Consider the following 26,731-nt stretch of genomic DNA (forward strand, 5'->3'; position numbering starts at 1 on the left):
ATGAAAGGGGCTTTGGTCTGGGGAACGGATTTTGTCTCTGCTTCTTGCAGATTATGTGATCTGCTGCAATATGTGCTAGTGTGGTTTGCACCCGACAGCAAAGAGGCAAGGATTAGGATCAGCTACTTCAAGTCCGAGGCCAATGATCTCGACTGTAAAAGGTAAGTTTGCCTCTTCAGATCAAAGAAAAGCTCATGTCTCAAGTAGAGGAGTTCTAGTATCTTGGGGTCCTGTTCACAAACGAGGGGGAAATCAGGTGTGGCATCAGCTGTAATGTGGAATCTGCCCCAGTCTGTTTCTGGTGAAGAGGGAGCTGACTGAAGGCAAGGCAAAGGTTAAGCTCTCAATTTGCCAGTTATTGTAAGTTCCTACTCTAAACGATGGTCAAGAAATCAGTTTAATCACTCACAGACCAAGATCCTGGATACTAGCAGCCTAAACTAGATTTCTTTGCAGGGTGGCCAGGCACTCCCTTAGAAACTGGTGCTGCAATAGGCTTAGACTTCTAGAGGGCATAGGGACCCCTATTTCATCATTCTGTTTCATTCTATCTTTACTCTCCCTCTCTGCAGAATCTGTTATTTCAATCTTCAACGTTATGTTCTCTCTGCTTTTTCTCATAGTAGCCTTGTCTGTTCCTGTTTGGTTGTGACCCAATCCTGGAGAGAAATATCAGCTGTTCTGCTGCCATCATCAACACCTTTGTTTATAGATGTTTGAGATCTGCCAGTTTTTCAGTGTAGTCCTATTTCTCTGGATATGCTCTCTTCATCCTCTGACATGGGAGTTAGCTCAGAGCTCGTCTGCCTGGCCATGGGTTTCCTGGCCAGGGCCGCCTTTTACACTTTATGCTTTTGCATCTCTGCTCCTTGAACCCCAGTCGGCCTCAGCAGATGGCTGCTCACACTGAGCTTGTTCTGCTGGAGGTTTCCTTTTGTTAAAAGGGAGTTTTTCCTCTCCACTGTCGCTACAAGCATGCTTAGTGTGAGGGATTGTATTTGAGTCAAAGAGTCGATGCAATCACCTGGTTTTCCTTAAATAGAAAGCTTTGAATCAGTTTAACTGTATGATCTGGTTAACTGTAAAGTGTCTTGATATGAAATGTGTTGTAGAATTGGCGCTATATAAATAAACTGAATTGCATTGAAATAGGGTGAGAAGCTCAGCCATCCAGAACAGGCTTGGAGTCACTTCTCGACATCAAGAGTAGTGAGCTGAGGTTGCTCGAACATCTATTTTAGATGCTCCCTGGATGCCTCCTTCCAGAGGTGCTCCAGGCACGTCCCAAAGGGAGGAGGCTCACAGGATGGCCCAGGACACCCTGCAGGAATTGTGTCTCTCAGTTTACCAGAGAATGCCTCAGGCATCCCTCAGAAGGGCTGGAGGAGATGTTTGGGGAGAGGGAAGTCTTCAAGTCTTTGGTAAAAACCCTGTGACCAGATAAGTGGACGACCACAAGTATGAGTGGTATAATAGCTTTACTAATGTAGTAAGAATTCTGGCAGGTTTAGTGGTCTGCATTCTGGATGCACTAATCAGATTGTGGACAAATGCATACTACAAACCAGCTGAGAAAGGAGACCAGAAAAGAGAATAAACTAACTTAACTCCAAAATTGTTTGGAATCTGACACTCCCTTTGCATTTCACAGAACGAAAATGATTGAGTCAGATCTTTCATCTTTTTAAGAGATCACAAAACAAGTTCATGCAAAAGAAAATATCCGCCTTCATTTCTTCTGAGAAAAAAAAAGGTGAAATTAGGAAAACCGATTCATGTAAGCCTATTGCAGCCACTGTATAAAAAACAAGGGATGGAAGAAATTCAACCAGTGACTCAGACTCTCTTTGGTAGATGGGGGGCATAATGAGTCACAGAGAGCTGTAATGTTCTAATAAAAGAACACTAAGAACCCGAACCGCACTCACTGCTGCACATAATAAGATACAGCCAAAGATAAAACAAGGCTGGACTCCTGCCTATTGTGCAGGAATGCTCCAAGGTCAAATTGCTCAACTTTGGCACCGAGATGAAATGCAGCAAAAGGCAGACTCTGGAACCCTGCAGAAAGTCCACTTCCCAGTCAACATAAAAAGCACATTAAATGTTTAATGCAATACAACAATGTTGATAACAGTTAAATGATAAACTTTGTTTTTTTTCTTTAAATCAAAAACAGATGTTTGTACTGGCATCTGGCGATGCATAAGGGAGTGGCTGTAAGGACTGCTGCAGGGCTCTGTTAGCTAGAGAGAGGGCGGTTCTCTAACAACCATTAGGCTTCAGCCGTTACACTCCCTTCTGGACCAATAACCACAACTAGGGAGCACACTGAAAACCAAGCCAAGATGTTTGCAAAAGCTTTCATGCATTAAGCTGTTCAAGTTTCAACTACTCCTCCTGTGCTCGTTTGCATGGAGACAACTGTCTGCTCTGTATCCTGCACAATGTCAGGTGCTGTGCAGTATGCTGTATGCCATGTTTACTATCACTCCTGGGAAGAGAGACAGTTTGCACAATAGCACCAGAACAAAGAAACTAATGATGTCTACATGTTGACTCTGGAAGCAGAGATGAGAACCTTCACTGACACCTCGTTCTTTATGTCTTTTGTTCTTATTCTATCAAGCTGTCCTATCTTGTAGGTAAAACAAATAAAACATCTCAACATTGAGCTCAATGTATCATAACTGGCACAAATGTGATAAACAGTTTATGTAGAAAAATGGTCTGTTTATCATTTGTTAACCTCTAGAACTAAAACTCAGACAGCTTTTTATTGCCATGTGTATCCAAAATGAAATTTTGTTTAGTACAACTGTTCAGACATTACATGAACATTTCCATTCCATAAAGTGCAGCATTGATCAAATGCAAACAAAAACAACATGGCACACAAAAAAATATATGTACCGTATATATATTGATATGGAAGTTCAGAGCGTTAAATATATGTGGTGCAAATATGCAGTATTTTGGTTTGGTGTTATCAGTGTGATGCAGAGTCTGTGACATGATTTAGAGTTTTTTTTTAACAATTCAGCAGTCTAATGGCAGTGGGAAAGAAGCTGTTGCAAAATATGCTGGACCTGCAGTGAATGCTGCAAAGCCTCTTCCCAGATGACAGCAGAGAGAACAGTTCATACGGGCTCGGGACCCGCTGCGCCGGGATAAAATGTATTTTACAGAAGGAAGAGGAGCCCCAATGATCTTCTCTGCTGTTCTTACAGTACCACTCTTCTCACCTCGTCCCAGTCTGAGGCGCTGCAGCTTCCACACCACACAGTGACACAGCTGGTCAGAACGCTCTCTATGGTGCTTCTAGAGAAGGTGGTGAGGCTGGGTGGGACAGGTGGCAGAAATCCATGTGCACAATGACAGCGGTACAGTATTTAAGATGCAATTGCATCTGGATGGGGCCAATAAAACTAAAGCAACACAAATTTAAAAAATAATTTTTATGTAGTTCTTACTAATAATTTCCACAGCTGTGATAATAATAGATAATACATAAATAAAACAGATAATACATTTATCATAAAATGTGTAGGTATACTGTATGTTTGTGTATGTACATACAAGATCTTATGATCTACCAAGCATTTGCAAAAAAGTCTAGCTGAAGACTTGCACTGTCAGGACCCAGACCTAAATCATCAGGACCCAGACCTGTACCATCAGAACCCAGACCTGCATCGTTAAGACCCAGACCTGCACCGTCACGACCCAGACCTCCACCGCTGCACTGTCAGGACCCAGACCTGCACCGATAGGTCCCAGACCTCAATCGCTGCACTGCCGAATTACAATTTATGACAGTGTTAAACTTAGCATAGTTAGGTTAATTATAAGGTAAGCAAAAGTCCTCATAGGACAACCAACCTTCATTGTCGTTTATAAAATATCTTATAGACCAAAATGCCCTTTTCCATCCAGCGATCCAAATACAGAGACTTATTTCTATGTAGCACATATCTATTATTCCAGATAGGACTTTGGTGGGGAGTAAAATTGTGCGTGTACATAAGGATCCAGCATAACAACACTTGTTTGTGAAATGAAGCTAGCCTCACAGGGAGTTTATCAACGCCAGCTTTAACTTTAGAAAAAGCTGCCTATTGTGCAGCTCCAAGGTGAGAGTGGAGCCTTTTCTGTACTATTTTTCATCAACTTTACCTCTTAACAGATGCCCGCTTTTTACATATGCATTCTGGATTTGAACGAAAATCACTTTAATGTAGAATTGTGAGATAGTTAAAAAGTCTACATAAATATAATACAGAAATGTATTCTATATATTGTGGGATCCGTAAACCTATGAGATACTCCCACCCTTTTTGTCTCAGCTGGTAGAATTTATATAAAGGTGTAAGCAATTTTCTATAGCTTACACATCTGACATTAGTTATTTTTATCAAATTCTAAGAAGCTTCATCACCTAATTGTCACACTTACTTATCATTGTCATACATTATCATTTTCACATTTTGAATGGTTTAAAATGCTTTAATGCTGACTAATAACTTTCAGTTATTTTCGATGAACTAAAGAGAAAATGTCAGACTGGGAGGTGATGTGGATTGACTTGTTATATCAGCTGACAGCAATTAACCGGAAATAAAAGGCATTATCTTCTTGGACTTTGGAAACAGGTTTTGAACATCTTGGCTTCTGGGGAAGAAAACAATTAACCACAAGTCTTATTTAGAAGGCTGATTTTCAAGGAGGGAGGGCAAAAGACAGGATAAACCTGATAAATGAACGAACTAAGGATGGAAAGTAGAAATAAACACGAAAGGCAAATAATCATGTAACACCGTCTTTCACTTTTAAAGCTACCACCTTGAATAATCATTAGCTTTTTTTTTTCATTTGTTTATGTGTTCAAAAATAGGTCAGAATAAGGGCACCTCAGTGCTGCAGTGGTTGGCACTGCTGCCTTCCAGCAAGAAGGTTCTGGGTTCGATTCACGGCCTGGGGTCTTTCTGGATGAAATTTGCATGTTCTCCCTAGGCATGAGTGGGTACTCTGGCTTCCTCCCACAGTCCACAAACATGTTAGGTTAATTTGCTACTGTAAATTTTCATTAGGTGTGTGCGTGAAGGGTTGTTTGTCTCTGTGTGTCTACAGGTGCTGGTCATAAAATTAGAATATCATGAAAAAGTAGATTGATTTCAGTAATTCCATTTAAAAAGTGAAACTTGTATATTATATTCATACATTACATACAAACTCATATATTTCAGATGTTTATTTTGTTTAATTTTGATGATTACAAATGACAACAAATGAAAATCTCAAATTCATCATATCAGAAAATTAGAATATTGTGAAAAGGTTCAAAATTGATGGCCCCTGGTGCCACACTCTAATCAGCTAATTAACTCAAACCACCTGCAAAAGCCTTTAAATGGTCTTTCAGTCTAGTTCTATAGGCTACACAATCATGGGGAAGACTGCTGACTTGACAGTTGTCCAAAAGACGACCATCGACACCTTGCACAAGGAGGGCAAGACACAAAAGGTCATCGCTAAAGAGGCTGGCTGTTCACAGAGCTCAGTGTCCAAGCACATTAATAGAGAGGCGAAGGGAAGGAAAAGATGTGGTCGAAAAAAGTGTATAAGCAAGAGAGATAACCGCACCCTGGAGAGGATTGTGAAACAAAACCCATTCAAAAATGTGGGGGAGATTCACAAAGAGTGGACTGCAGCTGGAGTGAGTGCTTCAAGAACCACCACACACAGACGTATGAAAGACATGGGTTTCTGCTGTCGCATTCCTTGTGTCAAGCCACTCTTGAACCACAGACAGCGTCAGAAGCGCCTTGCCTGGGCTAAAGAGAAACAGGACTGGACTGCTGGTGAGTGGTCCAAAGTCATGTTCTCTGATGAAAGTAAATTTTGCATTTCCTTTGGAAATCAAGGTCCCAGAGTCTGGAGGAAAAGAAGAGAGGCACTTCATCCACGTTGCTTGAAGTCCAGTGTAAAGTTTCCACAGTCAGTGATGGTTTGGGGTGCCATGTCATCTGCTGGTGTTGGTCCATTGTGTTTTCTGAGGTCCAGGGTCAACGCAGCCACATACCAGGAAGTTTTAGAGCACTTCATGCTTCCTGCAGCTGACCAACTTTTTGGAGATGCAGATTTCATTTTCCAACAGGACTTGGCACCTGCACACAGTGCCAAAGCTACCAGTACCTGGTTGAAGGACCATGGTATCCCTGTTCTTAATTGGCCAGCAAACTCTCCTGACCTTAACCCCATAGAAAATCTATGGGGTATTGTGAAGAAGAAGATGCAATACACCAGACCCAACAATTCAGAAGAGCTAAAAGCCACTATTAGAGCAACCTGGGCTATCATAACACCTGAGCAGTACCACAGACTGATCGACTCCATGCCACGCCGCATTGCTGCAGTAATACAGGCCAAAGGAGGCCCAACTAAATACTGAGTGCTGTACATGCTCATACTTTTCATGTTCATACTTTTCAGTTGGCCAACATTTCTATAAATCCTTTGTTTTTATTGGTCTTCAGTAATATTCTAATTTTCTGATATGATGAATTTGAGATTTTCATTTGTTGTCATTTGTAATCATCAAAATTAAACAAAATAAACATCTGAAATATATGAGTTTGTATGTAATGTATGAATATAATATACAAGTTTCACTTTTTAAATGGAATTACTGAAATCAATCTACTTTTTCATGATATTCTAATTTTATGACCAGCACCTGTATGTATTGCCCTGCGATGGACTGGCGACCTGTACTCCGACAACTGGAGATAGGCACCAGTACCCTTTGTGACCCCGCTTAAGATAAGCATGACAAAAAATGGATTGGACAGAAGCGCTATCATGCCAAATGCTGTAAAAAAAGAGAGAGTTTGAAACTACTTCTTTGTCTTCTTTGCATTTGTGCAGCCAAATTTTTGAGTAGTAAAATAAAAGAACATTTGGCATTAACTCCACAACTATTTTCATGAATTGCTTTGAAAAGTACATGGTATCCATACTGTCAACCCTGAACTGGATTCACCCCAGTTTGCTTTGCAGGGGAGGAGTACAGACGATGCAATTAAGAGCATCACCCCATGTCACTCTTAAGCATTTGGAGAATCCCGAGGCCGATGCACGTCTTTTGTTCATTGATTTTGATTCATTCATCACAGCCTCATTTGCTCTTAGGGAGAATGACCCAGATGAATGTTAAGCCTTTCATTAAATATTTTTTTTTTCTTTTTTAAACAAATACAACCCAAAATTTCAGGAATAACAACTCCGTTTTCATACCCAAATGCATCAGTACAGGTGCACCTCAGGGTTGCATAAACTCACCGGTCCTGTTCAGCCTTTACACAAACAACTGCACCAGCAGTCTTCCAGGTAACTTGTTTTTTTTTATTTTCTGACGACACTGCTATTCTCAGTCTGCTTCACTAGAACTCAGACCTGTCAGTGTAGTTCACTGAGGTTATTACATTGGTTCAGTAGTGTGAAAAGAACTCTCTCACAATTTACACAAAAAAAACAAAAAAAAAACAGGAGATGGTGTTTGACCTTTCGGTCAGTTGGGGTTTATACCCCACTGTCCATTCACAGGGAGGAGGTAAAACAGGTCACTTCTTATAGGTATCTCGTTAGCCACCTGATAAGGACTAAGCGAGAGAAAATTAATGGATGGATGGATGGATGGATGGATGGATGGATGGATGGATGGATGGATGGATGGATGGATGGATGGATGGATGGATGGATGGATGGATGGATGGATGGATTTTGATCCGATATGTTCCCATCTGCATCAAAGGTTGTATTTTCGTACGCAGGCTGAGTATTTTTGGTGTCAGTCAGAACATCACGTTTCTATTTTATCAGACAGTGATGGAAAGTGTCATCGGGTATGGGATGGCGGCGTGATTCTGCAGTCTCTACACAGTCCAAATCATAGTTGCAGCGCCTGGTACAGGCTGCTATGAAGTTGATGGGGAGGAATGAGTCAGTCCATCTATGAGCAATCTGTACTCAGAATCCCAAAAATCAAATTGAACCGTTTTAAACACTCTTTCATTTTTAATTTATTCCTCTGCATACAGATTTTTAATAAATCTGTATGCAGAGGAATGGGAAGTGTGCAGAGACTTGGTGTTCTGGTCGTTGTTTAAGTATTGTATGTTTTGCTTTTTTTATTGGATGAGTTTGTATGTAGGATATGTGTATGTCCTTAGCTGGATTTTTTTGCGTGTATTTATTTTTCTAATGGCCGCGACTACTATGCCCTACGCACTTATGAGTCCATGACAAATTTCCCCTAAGGGACAATAAAGTATATTCTATTCAATTCTACTCTATAACGCAACAGATTAACCAGTTATTCCCCACAATCTAGTTAAAAGCTGGAATTAGTCCTATACTAGATGCCTTTTTAAATTCAGACCAAAAGAACAGACCAATGCAGTCTAGTATCCAAATAAACTTATGATTACAGCTGTGATAGGGAAACATGAAATGATAACCTGTATGGTAATAATGTAGATGGCAGAAGGAACAACCTATCATCTGTGACTTTCTTTGTGTACAGACCCACTGGTTATGAGGGACAATTAAGATGCTAACAGGTTCCACTAAATACTCTAAAAGAAAAACAATAAATAAAAAGATTTAGATAAAGATTTTTTTAGAGATTTTTTTTAGAGGAAAACACTGTTTAACTAGAAAAGTAGTTTTCTCTGTTTGATAACCTGTCTGGAGACACCAGCAACATGTTTTGCAACAGATATAGATATACAATAGGTTATTCAAATTAAAACGTTGGTCAGTACTTGGAAAATGTATTATTATTATTATATCTGAACAATTTTTATGATTGAAGAAAGGAGAAACAATGATGCTGAGCAGTTTCACACTTTAATGAGACTCTAACATCCAAATAGTAAATTAAAGGAGACAAAAAACCATCAAAATAATGACCTATACTGAGATCGGTTTTTAGTCAGAATTAGGAAAAATTTAGATTAAGATAATTTTTACGAAAAAAACCAAACCTTAATTAGGAGCTTACTAGTGGCCCGATCTTCAAAGATTCAAAATAAGAGGAGATTAATTTCATGTGTAGGTGATCTACAAATTTTGCTTTAAAAATGTCAAGACGTGCAAACCACTTTGGCTCTTCCCCTTAAAACAGAATATTATGTGTGTTTTACTGGAAGTTCGAGAGTGGCTTTATTAGAAAGATGAGGTTCTAAGCCATTGAAATGGAGTTATTATTAATTATGATTATACTTAATAATATATATATAGTGCACCTTGTGGCCTAGAATAGAATAGAAAATCCCTTTATTGTCACACAATGGGGAAATTCTGGAGTTACAGCAGCAAAAAAAGATTATAGAAAAAATTGTTACAGAAATGTGGACCTTAAACAAATGTACAACAATAACATAAAAGTGAATAGTTAAGAGATAAACAATCAAATACTGCACTGTAAAGTGTTTTATTATAAAACTGCACCTGGAGAATAAATAACCAATGTACAGCTATGGATATTTTATTCTATTCTATTTTATACAGTAATAGGATATTTGAAAATAGTAACAAGATAATGCATAAGAGAGCATTTTACTTAACTGACTAAGGTAGAAACTGTGCAAAATCAGCATAAATGTAACAACTTATTGAGGTTGTTGGGAACAGTGGTGGTTCTAGAGTCTTACAGCTGCTGGAGGGAAGGATCTGTGACAACGCTCCCTGGTGCATTTAGGTTGCAGCAGTCTGTCACTGAAGGAGCTCTCCAGTTCTGAGCTCAATTACATTAGAAACAGTATGAGAAAGACACTAAGTCACACCAAAAAAATAGGGAAAACTGAAAAAGCTGCTGAACCAGGCTGCCTGCTCCTCGCTGGCGCCAGTAAATGCCTAGCTCAAAATGCTACGAACAAAAAAAAATAACATAAAACTTAACTATGCTTTGTGCAAAGTTGTTTTTAAATATTGGAAGAAAAAATATCCCTGTTGTGAAGAGATGTGCACTTCGAACAATCGGGTGAGTCAAAAAAAAATAAAACGTGGGAGCAGTCACAAGTCGAGCCTCATAAAGTATTATGGAAGACTAAGACTGTTTGAAAGATGCAGATATAATTTTCCAAGGGGCAAATTCTGCAGGAGGAATTTCTACCTAGGAATCTGTCCAAGTTTTACAAAACACATGATCTCAATGTAAGGTGTCCGCATACCGCCCTGTTTCACAACCTCTGGTTTTTAAGTACAGTAACATTTCTTGTGATTTGTTTTCTTTCTCTGCTTTTTCTGCAGGGGATGCCTCAGGTCACTTTGTCGATCTCATATTCTGATGCAAATCAGTAATTTCATGAATTTTTACTTGTGAAAAGATGATGAACTTTTCTTATTAAATTCCTCCAAAATTAAAAATGTTTCATACAGTAATTAAACTTTTTTTTAAATTAGGTACTATCTGAGGTGCCTGAGGGTTTTCTTTCTCCTGTTTTAGAAACCCTAATGAACTGAAATTTATGAGTTTTAAAAAGAATGTTCTAGTTTCCTGCCAAAATAGGATTAGATGGAGCAGCTTTAGGAAATGGTAGATTGGTAGAACCATGAGAATTAAAAATGTATACATTTTACAATCTCTCTGTGTAAAAATGCCCAATGTGGGTTTATTTTTGTTTATAACAACTTTCTGTTGTGTTTTTTTAAAAATGTAAAATATAGAAATACAAAAATCCCTACAAAAGAATGAATTTTAATGCATCAATTGGCTTCTCTTACAGGCTGCATTTTCTTTTGAATTCAACAAAAAATGTAGGAACGGATGTCCTTAACAACAGTTTAGTAACATTTTGTTAAAACATGAAAAAGAGTATCAAAGTGTGTGCTGTTGATTGATGTGTTTAAAAACTGGAATAGTGGGAGGTATAAGTTTTGTTGCAGTTAGTCGACTTGACTGGGAGTTATACAGGTGCTGGTCATAAAATTAGAATATCATGAAAAAGTAGATTGATTTCAGTAATTCCATTTAAAAAGTGAAACTTGTATATTATATTCATACATTACATACAAACTCATATATTTCAGATGTTTATTTTGTTTAATTTTGATGATTACAAATGACAACAAATGAAAATCTCAAATTCATCATATCAGAAAATTAGAATATTGTGAAAAGGTTCAAAATTGATGGCCCCTGGTGCCACACTCTAATCAGCTAATTAACTCAAACCACCTGCAAAAGCCTTTAAATGGTCTTTCAGTCTAGTTCTATAGGCTACACAATCATGGGGAAGACTGCTGACTTGACAGTTGTCCAAAAGACGACCATCGACACCTTGCACAAGGAGGGCAAGACACAAAAGGTCATCGCTAAAGAGGCTGGCTGTTCACAGAGCTCAGTGTCCAAGCACATTAATAGAGAGGCGAAGGGAAGGAAAAGATGTGGTCGAAAAAAGTGTACAAGCAAGAGAGATAACCGCACCCTGGAGAGGATTGTGAAACAAAACCCATTCAAAAATGTGGGGGAGATTCACAAAGAGTGGACTGCAGCTGGAGTGAGTGCTTCAAGAACCACCACACACAGACGTATGAAAGACATGGGTTTCTGCTGTCGCATTCCTTGTGTCAAGCCACTCTTGAACCACAGACAGCGTCAGAAGCGTCTTGCCTGGGCTAAAGAGAAACAGGACTGGACTGCTGGTGAGTGGTCCAAAGTCATGTTCTCTGATGAAAGTAAATTTTGCATTTCCTTTGGAAATCAAGGTCCCAGAGTCTGGAGGAAAAGAAGAGAGGCACTTCATCCACGTTGCTTGAAGTCCAGTGTAAAGTTTCCACAGTCAGTGATGGTTTGGGGTGCCATGTCATCTGCTGGTGTTGGTCCATTGTGTTTTCTGAGGTCCAGGGTCAACGCAGCCACATACCAGGAAGTTTTAGAGCACTTCATGCTTCCTGCAGCTGACCAACTTTTTGGAGATGCAGATTTCATTTTCCAACAGGACTTGGCACCTGCACACAGTGCCAAAGCTACCAGTACCTGGTTGATGGACCATGGTATCCCTGTTCTTAATTGGCCAGCAAACTCTCCTGACCTTAACCCCATAGAAAATCTATGGGGTATTGTGAAGAAGAAGATGCAATACACCAGACCCAACAATTCAGAAGAGCTAAAAGCCACTATTAGAGCAACCTGGGCTATCATAACACCTGAGCAGTGCCACAGACTGATCGACTCCATGCCACGCCGCATTGCTGCAGTAATACAGGCCAAAGGAGGCCCAACTAAATACTGAGTGCTGTACATGCTCATACTTTTCATGTTCATACTTTTCAGTTGGCCAACATTTCTATAAATCCTTTGTTTTTATTGGTCTTCGGTAATATTCTAATTTTCTGATATGATGAATTTGGGATTTTCATTTGTTGTCATTTGTAATCATCAAAATTAAACAAAATAAACATCTGAAATATATGAGTTTGTATGTAATGTATGAATATAATATACAAGTTTCACTTTTTAAATGGAATTACTGAAATCAATCTACTTTTTCATGATATTCTAATTTTATGACCAGCACCTGTATTAGCTAGAGTCTGGGGTTTCGCTGTTTTTTTCTGGTGTGAGTGAGCTTCTTATCACAGACAGGATCTTTGCTGGTGTTTGGGCCGACCCATGTTAGGCAGTCGTGGGTGAGCGGTTAGGGTGTCAGACTTGGATCCCAAAGGTTACCGGTTCGACTCCCGACCCGCCAGGTTGGTGGGGGGAGTAATTAACCAGCGCTCTCCCCCATCCTCCTCCATGACTGAGGTACCCTGAGCATGGTACCGTCCTGCCACACTGCTCCCTTGGGGCGCCATTGAGGGCTGCCCCCTTGCACGGGTGAGGCATAAATGCAATTTCATGGTGTGCAGTGTTCACTTGTGTGCGCTGTGTCACAATGACAATGGGAGTTGGAGGAGTTTCCCAAAGGGCTTTCACTTTCACTTCACATGTTGCTGCACATCTGAGAACATTTATCAATCAATGACTAGCATGTATATAAGGAGGTGAAGGATCATCTCTCTTTGCAGGATGATGGTATTCCAGATGCAGAGCTAAACCAGGACTATCCTTCTTGTTGATTTGTCTTCTTCTGAATTTCTTTTAACTACTGTCGCACCGATACGATACTAGTGTCGGGCTGGGCCCCGATCCAGCACTAAAATGGTGGTATCGGTATCGGCGAGTACCATCAAATAAGGCACCGATGCCATTTTGAGAGCCAAAAGTTTATTCAACTATTGTCCCCCATTCTAGGTAGGCAATAAAAAGTTCTACTAGATTCACTTTGTATTACTCTTTTTCCTGCTTCACAAAGGTAAGCAGCAGCTTGACAAAGTCATGATGGCAATAATTTTACATCCAAGTAGCATGCAGTTCTTCATATATACACAGACACACATCAATTTCAAACAGATGGTATTGGTATGATATAGGTAACAGCCGATACTGCACAGCCCGGTACCGGGTATCAGTATCGGGGCGAAAAAATGGCATCGCCGCAACACTAGTTTTAAGGTGGACTCTGATCTTCATGGAAAAGGTTCTCATCACTTGCCTGCCCGCTCTCCAGCACAAGATTTCACTCACACTCTGGGTAGGTTTGAATCAAACCCCTTCAGATCCATGCTACCTCTCTTCATCCCTCAAGTAAGCAAATGAATCATCAGTTGTCATCAACAGTGGTTGCGCTGTGTGACTTCATTCAGATGACTCAGTTTTAACCCACCTCCAGCCCCTCCTCCACCATCGTAGCTAAAACTTCCTCAGTGTCATTACTCCTGTACTTTTACTGCATTCCGCATTTCATTTAAACCGGTCCAGCAGAAGACTGCCATGTTGAACCTGCTTCTGCTAGAGGTTTCTTCCCAACAGGAAGTTTTTCCTCTCCACTGTCGCTTCGTGCTTGTTCTTCATTGACAGGTTCTCTCAACCTGTGCTATCCAAACTGGAATTCCATCTTCAAGGTCCCTGAGTGAAGCTCTAGTATCAGCTCACGCAGTCCACTGGATCTCCTCATAAAACAAAACATACCGTCTCCCTAACCAGCAGTCTACAGACTGACCAACTTTATTTTAACTTCACTCCACCACCAGTTTCAGGCCTGGGGGGGAAACAGCCCTATTCTTTACTCCTGTTAATGTTTATCAATCAAAATTCATGTTTCCTTCTAAGGTCTGAGTGCCAAAGACTAAGCAATTGTATTAATACATTTCTTCCAATTGTTTTTTATCTCTGTGTGAGTTTTCAGATTGAAAAGGCGTATGCAAATCTGACATCTTTGGCATGTGTCTATGGGTATGCTGATCTGACAGAACAAAGGCCATGCTATCAAAGTACTGCTGAAACATTATGATGGAGCTGGGAGGATGCCATTTTTTTTCACCTTGTAGTCTGTGCTAAACGTGGTAATATACACACATTCATATGTTTTGGGTTTTATAATGAAGTGTTTTGTTTTTTATAATTCATCCAATTTGATCAGCGTACCATCACGTGATGTCTGTAAGGCTGAGTATTGTCTGGATTCAGGAAAACAGTCTGCAGCTCCTTTTCCTGCCCTGTATAGTGTTCTTTCTGTTGGATGTGAAAGGATAGGAAACAGGAGGTAGGAGCTACTGTACAATTAGAGCTATTCGGATTGAGTCTTACAGTACCTTTGGCGAAGCGCTACTGAGTGCTAACGGCAAAAAGAGGCCACAGAGGCAGTTTCCTCCCCCCAGGCTGTCACACTGAACCCTCTACAGCCAGAGTATTCAGACACTGCTAGAACAATTAAGTTTTCGCAGTAAAACATTCCCTCCTCTACCTTTATTTTAAAAATCACACTTATACATTCCGTTTTTTTTTATCCTGTACTTGTGCCCCTTAAGCTTGCTTTTTACAAAATTGGATAGATGTTTGTAGTTTATTTATACTCTAATTCACAAACAAGGGATTTCCCTTGTTTGTGCACAGAAACTTTGCCATTAAAGATGATTCTGATTCAACCAAAACTTAAAGGCGTCAAAAGACAAAACACATAAAGAAAAATTCATAAATGTAATCAAAAACCAAATACTTATGGGGAAAATGCTAAAATAAAGTTGTGATTAATTATACAGCATTTCAGACTAACAAAACAAGGTGAGAACTTTTGCATATATTTAATATTATAATTAGGGCTAAAATAATTAAGGGGATTAATCTTGATAAATTGGTTATTGAAATAATCGTCAACTAATTTAGTATGTGATTAATTGTTAAATGGAGTATAAAGACTCTACAACATAGCTTTAGCTGACAGAGCACTGGGAGCAGTTTTATCTGGTCCAAACCTGGACTTCTTGGTGATTCTTTTACAAGTCTTCCACCTCTAAGCCACTGGATTATTATTTTGAAACTCTTTTGTTTTATTCATTTTTGTTTTACATTCTTTTGCCAGTCTCATAAGCTGCCGCAAACTTCTTCTTTAATCAAAATTACTTTAACCTCTCAGCATCATTGACAGGTTTTAATGATTGGATTGATTACAGTAAAGCATATTTACCTATAAAAATAAAAGTGCCAATGCCTCCATCTTTTTCACATTAAAGGAATTATCCACATGGCTACTGGGTGTTTACAAAAATAAAAGACTCTGCAGGAAATGGCACCATGGGTAAAGTTTTACTAAATTTATTTTCTGGACTGGATCTTTACTTTTCACCTGATTCAATATTGACTTAAGAGTATAAAAACAAAACATAGTTTTTTTGTTGATCAACTAATTGCATTCTGTGATATAACCCTCAGTCACATTCTATGAACGTGTTTGAATATAAGTAAATAGGTGTGAACAGGTGTGTATGTAGAACAACGAACAAAGGCTTAGGTCTAACAGTCAAAAGCATTGGAGGTCATGTTGTGTACACAAACATTGAAACATGCTCTAAGCGTTTTAAATCTAGGTTGAATTCATGGTTCTGACATCAGAATTTCGGGCAATTAGCCTATCTTCAGCTTGTTTCAGTAATTTTAGTTATCACAAGAAGAAGACAATAAAAGGACATGTTTTAACATATAAAATTGCATGCAGCAGTTTCTGCAGATCAGCAGCTAATCTGTTGATCTGCAGCCATTGCATGCACAGACGATGAGAAGGCATTTGGAACAAGCTATCTTTAAAGCGGCTGGTTAGCCTTAACCATCAGCCAACCTGTTTAGCAACCACCATGGTTTAACTATAACTACCGGACCGGTGACATGAAAGGCTTCATTGGAAGTCCTTCATTTGAAGTTCATGATTAGTCAGTTTCTAGATCTTATCCTTTCACTACTTTTAGTAAATCTCTATGAAGGCTGTGTGAACTATATTCATATTTCATTTACTCTGCATCATAAATCAGACTAAAATATGGTTTGGAGGAACCGTTTAATGAATTTTGAAGTTCAATTGATCATCAAGTGTTTCATCCTATTAAGAATTTGACTATTAATTTTTTATCTGCACTTATTAATTGATGAGATTTTTATGTATATTAAATAGTCTTTTATACACTGAAAAAATGGAAATCTAAATACGTTATTTTTGCTTAAATTAAGTGCATTTTTTTCTTGAATTGAGGAGGTTAGGGTTAGGGTTTAGACACAATGGAAAAAGACAAATTACATTTAAAATAGGAAAAAAAATTGGTTTGTCTTATTTCAAGTGCAGATTATCTAATTATCTTTTTTTAGGTGTAAAAATACTAATTCCATTGAAAAATTATCTTATAAACCTATTAAAAGTAAAGGTAAATACACTTAATTTAAGAACTTTTTTTACTTATTTCTTGATGGTTTTTGCAATGTAAGCATTAAGTGATCAAACAGCACATAGTTTCAATGGTTTTAGGGTCTGTGTTATACTTAAAGGAAAATATATGTATACACATGCTGAATTTTGAAGACAATTTTAATTAACCAACATTTAATTGACACCCTTATGTATGACTGAACTTTGTAGCCTCACAAAAAACATGTTCTGCAGAAAGACTTAAATGATTAGACAAGAAAAACACAAACACATGATGAGAAGTTCATTTGCATGAGTCAGAGTCAGAGCCAACTGTCGAGCATGGAGGTGGTAGAATCATGCAGTAGCCTGTTATGCTAGTAGTGGTACTACGGCAGGACTACTGAAAAAAGACAACTAACTCTAAACTACAACAACAACTTCACCTCAAATAAGCTGTAAGGTGATTGAGAAGCTGCTTGTTGATTCCAAACAAATTAAGTATAATTTTAAAAGCAGCAGACTATTTATGATATTTGTAACAGAAACATCTTATTTGCACTAAAGCAGCAACTTTTCATACACTTTTCAATTTTTATGACATTCAGGAAACTCACCAGACTGGTTATTCCACTTGACACATTTGTCAGCTATAAATGATCAATCAGTAAGTCAATTACTGAAGACATTAAGCAGACTTTTATAGATTGAAATTCAGTCTTAATCAAAACTCTTACTAATTTAATTTCATATATTTAACTATCTTCATAGGCAGACAGTTTAAGATTACAGTCAATCTTTCATTCTCATCTGATCTAGATTCTCAAACAGCAGATTTAATCTCAGTAAAATAGGATTAAAAAAAGATAATCTCCATGAAGCTCTAGCAGTATTATGCTTCTATTAGTCACAATTTGTAACAAAACAGGTATATGCAGCATAAAAGGGGTTGTATTTATTAATACATTTATACAATGAGACATTGAGATGTTTGTTGAAAAGGCTCAACTTTATCCAAACATTAAGGTTCCACACCCTCATCTAAAAAACACTACAACATATGTGCAGAGCATGACGGCCTTATTAAATCTGCTGGGTTAGCTGTTTTGGGGATATTGAGCGAGCTTTCTTCGTGAAGGCATTCGTAGTTCTTTTAGATATTATTAAAATTCCTCTCTGAATGAAGGTCTGAATAAATAGAAAAATGCTGAACCATTGCCACACTCTCAGTCTTATCAGAAAGTCTGAACAGACTGAGCTTTAATCAAGCCTTACTGCTGCAGAAATGTTTGCAGATTTTAGCTTATTTCCCTGCAGACTCTAAAGCAAGGTTGGTAACGGAATAACTCCAGAGAATTTCCTAATCTTTATCTTTTAGGTTTTCTCTGACAGGTTCAAAACTATTTAGACTCCTGCGAGAATTAGTAGTACAGGATTCTTCCTTTTCCAATAAAACGGTCTTTCTGACTGGAAGAAATATCAAATATGAATCTGATGTGGAATCTGTGCAGGGGAAAAGAAAAGATTTTTTCACATATCCATTACAGTAAAAATGTCCATAGCTGTTATAATTTTTTTTACTCTCCAGATACAGAGTGATATATTGTAAAAACAATATACAGTACAATATTCTATCTAATTTTTTTTTCTATCTGTTATTTGAATACACTTTGTTGCACATTGTGTGAACACTTCTACTATAACCTTTGCTGCTGTAACACCACAATTTCCCCATTGTGGGACAATAAAGAGATTTTCATCACCATATTATCGGTGGTAACATGAAAAAAGCTTGTTAAAGGAGACACTTGGCTGTTGCATAAAAAAATATTTTCCCATGAATTATTCGGAAAGGTATAATTACTATTTTGACAGTTTTAATTAAATATATTTAATGTTTCTTTTCTAATCAGAAAAAAAAACCTAGATGAACCTAGATGGAATTTCACATATTTTCAATATACTGTAAACCTGCTATGGGTAGGACTAATTTAAGGCTCAAATGTCTAAACAACAGTGTTCCTTCCCCTCTTCTAATTAGGAGGGAAAAAAATAACAGTAATATTTTACAAATCTGAGTTGTGCGATGGTAGGAATCCATGTTGTTGTAACATTGTTCACTATTGTGATGACAATATCAGACACATAAATCCCCATTTCTAACCTGTCTCTATGATGCTTCAAAAGGTGTCTGTAGTTAGACATTTAATTTTGCTTACTAAAGAAATATTAAGGGACACATACTAAAGATGTAAAAGACTATTTGCATGCAAAGCGTAAAGTCAATAACAATTATATATGATCACTAAAATGCAGTTTTCTGCAATAAGTTGCATTTTTAATTTTATGAAAATATACCTTAAATGCAAAGCTGCAAAATGCCTGCTTCTATGACTGACATTTATTTAAAACAGTACATTTTAAATGCATTTAGAACCTAATACATCCCATTGCCATCCCTAGTAAAGAAAAATTATTTTGCATATATTTTTTTTTGGTTATTTTCACATCTTAAACTCTTCCAGCGGTGCTTACAGAGGTATCTGCATCTGTATTTGTGTATCTAAATTAGTGGGTACTATAAGTTGACGGTTTATGACTCCACCCTTCTCATCTGCCCCATTTATTTCACATGACAAACATCAATGTGTGGCTGGACAAACTGAGACAATGCAAAACCCATGAAGAAGAAAATATGACTCACAGCTTTGTGGTACAGTCCCCTTTAAACTGCATCTACTTAATTTGATCAAAGGTTTCCAACATGCATATTAATTTAAGAATGGTCAATAAGGTCAGCAGATCATTTGTAGTTCAAAAGAGCATCTCTAAATAAATGGAGACATGCAGGATTCTAACTAAGACTCACAGAATAAACATTTCTCTATGGATTATGAAGGATTGGAAACCAAACAACAAATATACAAAATGGCCAATAAAAATGTTGCTCTTTCAGCCCAAATAAACAATCCTATGACTCAGTAGTTTGTTATTCTTTTTAATGGATGAATGAAAGTGCCGTGGCCAAATAGGACCTGTTTGCATGTGTTGTTGTTTTTAACTCCTCTCACCTGTTTGAATCCTATTTACATCTAAATCTTAAGACATATCCGCAGCCTAAGTCATATTTAACTGAGCTGAATGGGAAAATGTGTCCCTCCCTGCACAGCAGGTTTTTCTTTCTTCTCAATGATCTGCAGTTTTTGTTAGTTGATGCAGCCAAACAAAAGCTTCGTAAGATATTCTAAGATCCAGCTGACTTCTAAGTTAAGCAGTTGGTTGATATTATCTATATTTAAGTAGATAAAAAAATTGTTTATTTACAATCCAACAACAACAGAAAAAAAAAATCCCCATGAAAAGCACAGGACTTCCTTAACAGATATTGAAAGCAAATATACTGCTTGTATTTTTCTATGAAGCACATCATGCAAAACATGTTTTGTTTTGTTCATGTTCTTAGTGTTAATGTATTTAATTGAAAAGGAAACATCTGATTTTACAGTGTCTGATCTGCCAAACCCAGAGGAGAGCAGATCAAATGAACCGTTGCTGATCTTGATCTCCCATCAGATAGTTGGCAAATTGCAGTGATAAGGAGTAAAATGAGGAAGTGAACACAGAAGCTGCTACAAATTAAGCACGCGTTTCACACTACAGCTAAAAGAACACACACTGGAAGGTTCTAAAAATTGCAGAAATTTCAACCTGATCTGGATTTTTCAATTATTATTACAGGATAATATGAATGGATTATATGAGGCAGAGATGTTAACAACGACAGCAGATCTAAAAGGTCTCTGTAAAAATTATATCTTTTAAAATCACCTACAGATCTGTGAACAGTTAGAGACTAAATGCATTTCCTCCAATCCTCTAGACTCTATAGCCCATTAGAGACCAGCTTAACATATTTAAATGGGCTGGTCTAGACTGAGGCCAGCGGGGGCCAGTGCCCCTGTAGATCATGACCTGGTCCCTGTTATTGCCCCTGTACTGACATAATACTCAAAGAAATTCTAATGGTGATATGTGCTGGAACAGACATGATAACTGATAGGTCCTTTGGATCTATTTATTTTTTTCCTTCACAAACTGTTTTACTTATCTAAAAACAATAACGTGATACGTAGCTTCAGTGGTATTGAGATAGGACCCCATATTTCATTTGTTAAATTTTTTTTTTTTTCAAAACAAATAAAATAATACTCTCATATTTACAGCTGAATTTATCAGTTTTTCTTGAGTTCTAATTCAGATTTTATATAAAAATGTAATCTTAACTAAAATTAAGTCAAGTGAATGTATATTGACCTAATAGGACATAGAAATTTAATTAAACCTAATTGAAGAGAAATTTCACTTGATACAGCTATATGAGTATATTTGAATCCCTTCCCCTGTTTTTTATTTCATGCTTTTCTGTGCCCCCCCATGAAAACGCACTGGCCCCCTCCTGGCCCCCTGGTACATTTGGTCTAGAACCACCACTGCATATTTAGATATCTGCTCTCTATTTATAATATAGGTCAATCTTCAGTATAAACAGTAAGATTCAGAATGAAAACAACACATCATCCCCAGGTTCCTCTATCCATCTCCACCTCTCACAACTTTTTTAAAACCTCATGACTCAACCAGATGCGTGACCAAACTAGTTCAACACTGAGGCAAGCTAGATTCCACAAACTGCCAGAGGGGGAAACAGACATTCACTGAGATGCTTTAGCTGTTGAACTTCCTCCACTGATTAAAACACCTTCCAACATTTGAACTTCCAGGACCCAATATGGGAATTTCCATTGTTTTTTGCAGCTTACTTTTAAAATCCTTTAAATGTAGAACATTGAGGAAGATGATAGGATAATTTGCACATATGGTTCTTTATTCTATTATATATAGAGCAATATACTACAGGTTCTAGCCCATAAACTTACAGCAGATATAGGAGCCTATTTATCACTGCTATACTCATAAAATGTATTAATAATCCATATTTAATTAAAGATAAACAAAAGGCCTGCTAAAATGGTTATATTCATATATATTAAAAGTTTTTACAGTAAATGTGTTTATTACTATCTAACAGTATGTTAGGAACATATATTTTAATGATCAAAAATATGAAGATTTGTCTTCATTTTAAGCTGTATTTCATAATTGTAATCATTAAACCCTTATTTTCAATTATTTGTCCATGATTTCATTAAATTAGAAAGCAATAATTGCAATAATTTGATATTAATGAATAAAGTGATGAGCTTTCTGCTTACATGCGGCTGTTGAAGCTGTCCAGTTCCTCGAACATATCTCCTCCATCTTCTTCTTTTTTATTCTTTTTCTTCCTGAGCTTTAAGGACAGGAACCGCTTTGACTTCTTCTCTTTCGGGGAGCAGGGGGTCTCATCCTCTGGATGCGCTCCCCCCTCCCCGGGGCGCAGGGGCCCCGGGTCCCCCTGCAGAGAGCTGGGATCATCCCGGTGGATGGTCGCAGCTCGTTTTAGCTCCTTTTTCTCCTTTTCTTTTTCCTTGTCTGCGGATTTTTGTTTAAAGAACCCCCTCAGCGTGCCGGTCTTACTCATGGTGCTGAGAGCGCGGAGATGAAAACCTGAGCGGAACCGTTTGCCTTTAAGTGGCCCTGGAGACTGACGCACCGGGATAACCTGCAGAGCGGGTTAGCGGGAGCGCCCTGGAAGGACCTGCCCACACACTCGCTGCCGCGCGCCTGCAGGTGAGGAAGAGCAGCGAGGAAGATGCTAAAAAACATTCAACAAAGACTTTTGCAACTTATTTATTCTCATCGTCACCTTAACTTTTCTGTATCTTCATTTGCTTGTTTGATAACCTGATTGATCAACAGTCATTTACCAGCCAGGGGCCCATCAAGTAAAGTTGGGACATTTTGAATTGTCACAGTCTTGGTTCTGTTATGTTTTCTTTTGAGTATTCAGTTTAACTTTGCTCCATGTTTTCTAGTTTTATTGGTTTAATTCTTATTTTGTTGTGTTATGTTTAGGTTTTTATCTGTTGCCCTCTTGTGTTGGTCTCCTTTTTCCCTAGCTCCTTAGCAGTGATGCCAACTACTAAGTAAGGAAAGTAGCTATTGGCTGTGCTCTAAGTCGCTGAATGACGTCATTGCCTAATTTGCTCAGAATATAAAAGAACTCAGAATATATAGAACTACTTTTTCTGTCCATTAATGTTTATTTATTTTACTTTTTATTATTTCAATTAATTTATTTTATGGGTGGGCTGCACAGTGGTACAGTGGGTAGCACTGCTGCCTTGCAGCAAGAAGGTTCTGGGTCAGATTCCCGGGACGGGTTCTTTCTGCATGGAGTTTGCATGTTCTCCCTGAGCATGCATGGGTTCTCTCCGGGTACTCCGGCACAGTCCAAAAACATAACTGTTAGGTTATATCTCTAAATGCTCCTTAGGTGTGAGTGTGTGCGTGAATGGTTGTTTGCCTCGTTGCCCGTAGACAGCTTGAGATAGGCACCAGCACCCCTCGCGACCCCCACAAATACTAACCCTCCTCCTTTACCTGAGCTTGGGATCGGCAAAATGAACCATAAAGAGACACTCCTGCTGAGCTTGCGCTCTTCCCAAAAAGTAACTTAACGGTTATACCATAATTATTCAGTTTTTATTTCAAATGATCACACACACACAAATCAATCAATAACCTAAAGAATAAGTATATGTATGACGGATAAAATTACAACATTATAATATCCAACAAATTCAAATTGAGTGAAAATGTGATGAGTGAAAAATCAAAAGCAACATAGCTTTGCACTCAAATATCAAGGTGAAGACCACAAATTTGAAAGGCAACACTCTATAAATCAATGTATGTAAACTTGAAAGATAAGTACCCTGAGAATATTACAATTACCAAATGTTTTGCAAATGTTATGGCGCAAAATCCAGACCAGCGTAAAGCTGTGCAGTTAAAAGAAAAACTTAAAATATCGAAGAGTCGTTGAGTAGAAATTCCTGTTTTTCTTTTGAAAAACGTTTTGATAACTTCATTTTAGGAGTGGGCCAAGTTGGAAAAGATTGCCTTCTGTTTCCACATAGAGATCTAAATCACCCAAACATTCCCAATGCTGTTCAAAACGTAACTCTTCTGGACTTCCAGGCAGCAAAAGAACCGATGGTATAATATAATAACTGAAATTCAAATTAATCTCACAAAGGATAAATTCACCTCTGGATGTAACCCATCCCCTTAAGGAGCTGTGGGCTGCCATTGTGCGACGCCCAGGAAGCACTGTGGGGTTTAGGGTTTTGCTCAGGGACCACAGACTGTGGGGATCAAACTGGGTACTTGCACCCTTCTCAGAGCACAAGCGTACTGCTCTAACCCGCTATGTCAACACTCCCCCCAATACATGCATTGAATTCTTCTCATTTCTGTTCATTCTTTAATTTTTTGCCCTGTCCAGTGAATAGTGCTGCATGCTGCTGCCTGGGTCGCCTGACAGCAAAGCTGGCTTTGATTTCACGAGTTTTCTCTTACATTTTGATGGCTACAGAAAAGCATTTACCTTCACTTCTCAGTGTAGTCCTTTCAACATCTCTAAATAAGTATGAGGTGACTATGTCACTTTGGTTTCCATCTGAAATGCAAAAAGTGAAAATCGTTTAAAAGAAAAGGACTTAACTACTTTACTTCTGTTCTCATGTTCTATGTAGTCCAATAGCTGTAGCTCATATACCGGACACATTTGTATGTAGGCCTCTTGAAATGCTGACTAGAGACACAATACAAATAGTTTTATTCTACTAATTATGTCAACTATGTATGAGCTTTACATTATTCTTAATATTGTGGCAATCTTGTCTCTTGGCACACGTTTTAACAAATTTTTTTCCATTCCACTCAACTTTCCACTAATATATTGCAATAGAGTTCTTTACAAAACCAGCTTATTGTAGCTGCTGTGGGTGTCAGGGACTGTCTGCTGGACTACTCATGGTGAACTACAAAAGTCCTGTTTAGTATCTAATTTTCTTAGCAACCAGATTCCGTGCTTTAATCATAACTGATTGCAAAAAATATAAATATGCAAACATAAAAGAAGATGATAGAAATAGTCCCTAGATCACAGGGACTAAAATAATGATGGGTTATTTACACAGTATTTTGGAAAGATGTGTCAAATGTTTTTCTCCAAGGAGAGTACATCCCTGAATACATGAACCCTGTGTTGTGCTTCCACCATAAAATAACTGCAATACAAATTGTTTTTTGGTCCACAACAAATCATGCCCACTTCACTTGCAAATCTACAGGTATTTTTTTAGGGGAATAAAAGCAAATACTTAATTACAAATAAAGATTGAAGAGGAGCAGAAACACAGTGAAGCAAACACCAAGGATCTGATATAAAGGGTCCTGCAGCAAACTTTTAGTGTTCTGGAAGGTTACTGAACAGGCTGCAAGTCTGTAATGAGTAACTGGTGCTGAAAAGGGCAATTCAAGAAAATGTTTAAGTACTGAGGACATCTAGAGGTAGTGAATGGCAACAGACCCGAGAATTTAGAAACATAAACTAAAAAAAACAAGTTAAAGTATGTATATTTTTTGAGATTTATAAGATGTGGAGTAGTACATACATTTAGAGATAGTTGATTAAATTTTAGATGGCATCTGTCCAACCAGGAGGGGAATGCAGGAATGATTTTCTGTTCCTCTTGTGTTCTGGAGTAGGGTCTGCCCTGGGGTTTCCATGCACGTGAATTTTCCATAACACCTTCATAGTAATAATCTTCTTGTCAGATGTCTAAACCAGTTTAAACTCATTTCTTCTCATGTTGAGAGTGCAGCTTTATTCCAATCTCTGTGAATGCAGAGAATCCTCTTTTAAAATCTATGTATAGTGGTCAGAATCAGAAGATTCTGGGTTCTAAAAGCATGGTTGGATGGGTCAGCTGCAATCCTACTTACTTGCCACTGGCTTCTGGAGGTGTACAGTATCTGAAGAGGTGATCAACAGTCATCATACCTTTTTCTTAATGAAACAAGTCATAATTCTCATGGGTACACATATAAGATTCTTTATTGATTAATTAAAAAACTTTATTGTTTTGAGGAGGAATTTATTGGCAGCAGTGTTCAAAAACATCCATACGCACAACGAACATGCATTCAAAAAAACCTTAAAATAGTTTTAATCTAAAAAAAAGTTAAATTATTTAAAAACAAAAAAGCAAGGTGATAGTAGAACTTGTACAACATTTGCATTGGACCTGTACCTCACCTCCTAGTTCTGCTTTTCCAGGACTGGGTCTTCTCTGGTAAGATCTTAGAAGAGATTCCCAGATGTCCCTCTCCCAGACACCACCTGCAGCTCTACTGGGGGATGCCAGAGGCTCGCTTTAACCAACAGAGACATAGGCTTTCCAGCATGCCCTGGGTTGTCAACTGGGCCTCCTCCCGGTGGGACATGCATGGAACACATCTCAAGAGAGATGTCCAGGGGGCATTTGAAAAAGATGTCCCACCCACCTCAGTCGACCTCTTGATATAGAAAGCTGTTAAGAAAGCTAATTTCAGGAGCTTGTATCTGAGATCTCTGATTCTTTCAGTCATAATCCAGATTTCATGGCCACAGGTGAGAGTACAACCAACTCTCTTCACCACAACAGACAGATCGGTGAGGCTGCTGTTATAATGTGGATGTTGTACGGATCTGCCTATCAATCTCCAGCTCCATTTAACCTTCATTTGTGAACAGGGATACAAGATACTTGAACTCCTCTGCTTAAGATACGAACTCTCCTCCAACCTGAAGGGGGCAAGCCACCTTTTTGCTGGCCTGAGATTCGGAGGCAGTTTCAAAAATGGAATCTTAAATCTACTTTACCTGTACCTGGGAATGGAGAACAAGACTATCAATAAGATGAGAAAAAAGGTTTACTAGATGTCGTAAATAGGCCATT

At 38.2% G+C, this 26,731-nt stretch overlaps 1 protein-coding gene across 1 annotated transcript in view; it reads right to left on the bottom strand.

Moving 5' to 3' along the window:
* The window catches only part of crybg1a (crystallin beta-gamma domain containing 1a), a 64,706-nt gene extending 42,276 nt beyond the window's left edge, over positions 1-22,430 (bottom strand). Inside the window, exon 1 of the mRNA XM_038292737.1 lies at positions 22,055-22,430. Coding sequence (XP_038148665.1) covers positions 22,055-22,362 — 308 coding nt within the window. The 5' untranslated portion in view covers positions 22,363-22,430. The remainder of the gene's footprint in view (positions 1-22,054) is intronic.
* Positions 22,431-26,731: the final 4,301 nt, after the last annotated feature.

Source organism: Cyprinodon tularosa, unplaced genomic scaffold, assembly GCF_016077235.1.
Source record: "Cyprinodon tularosa strain WSP-4 unplaced genomic scaffold, ASM1607723v1 ctg316, whole genome shotgun sequence".
Lineage (NCBI taxonomy): Eukaryota > Metazoa > Chordata > Actinopteri > Cyprinodontiformes > Cyprinodontidae > Cyprinodon > Cyprinodon tularosa.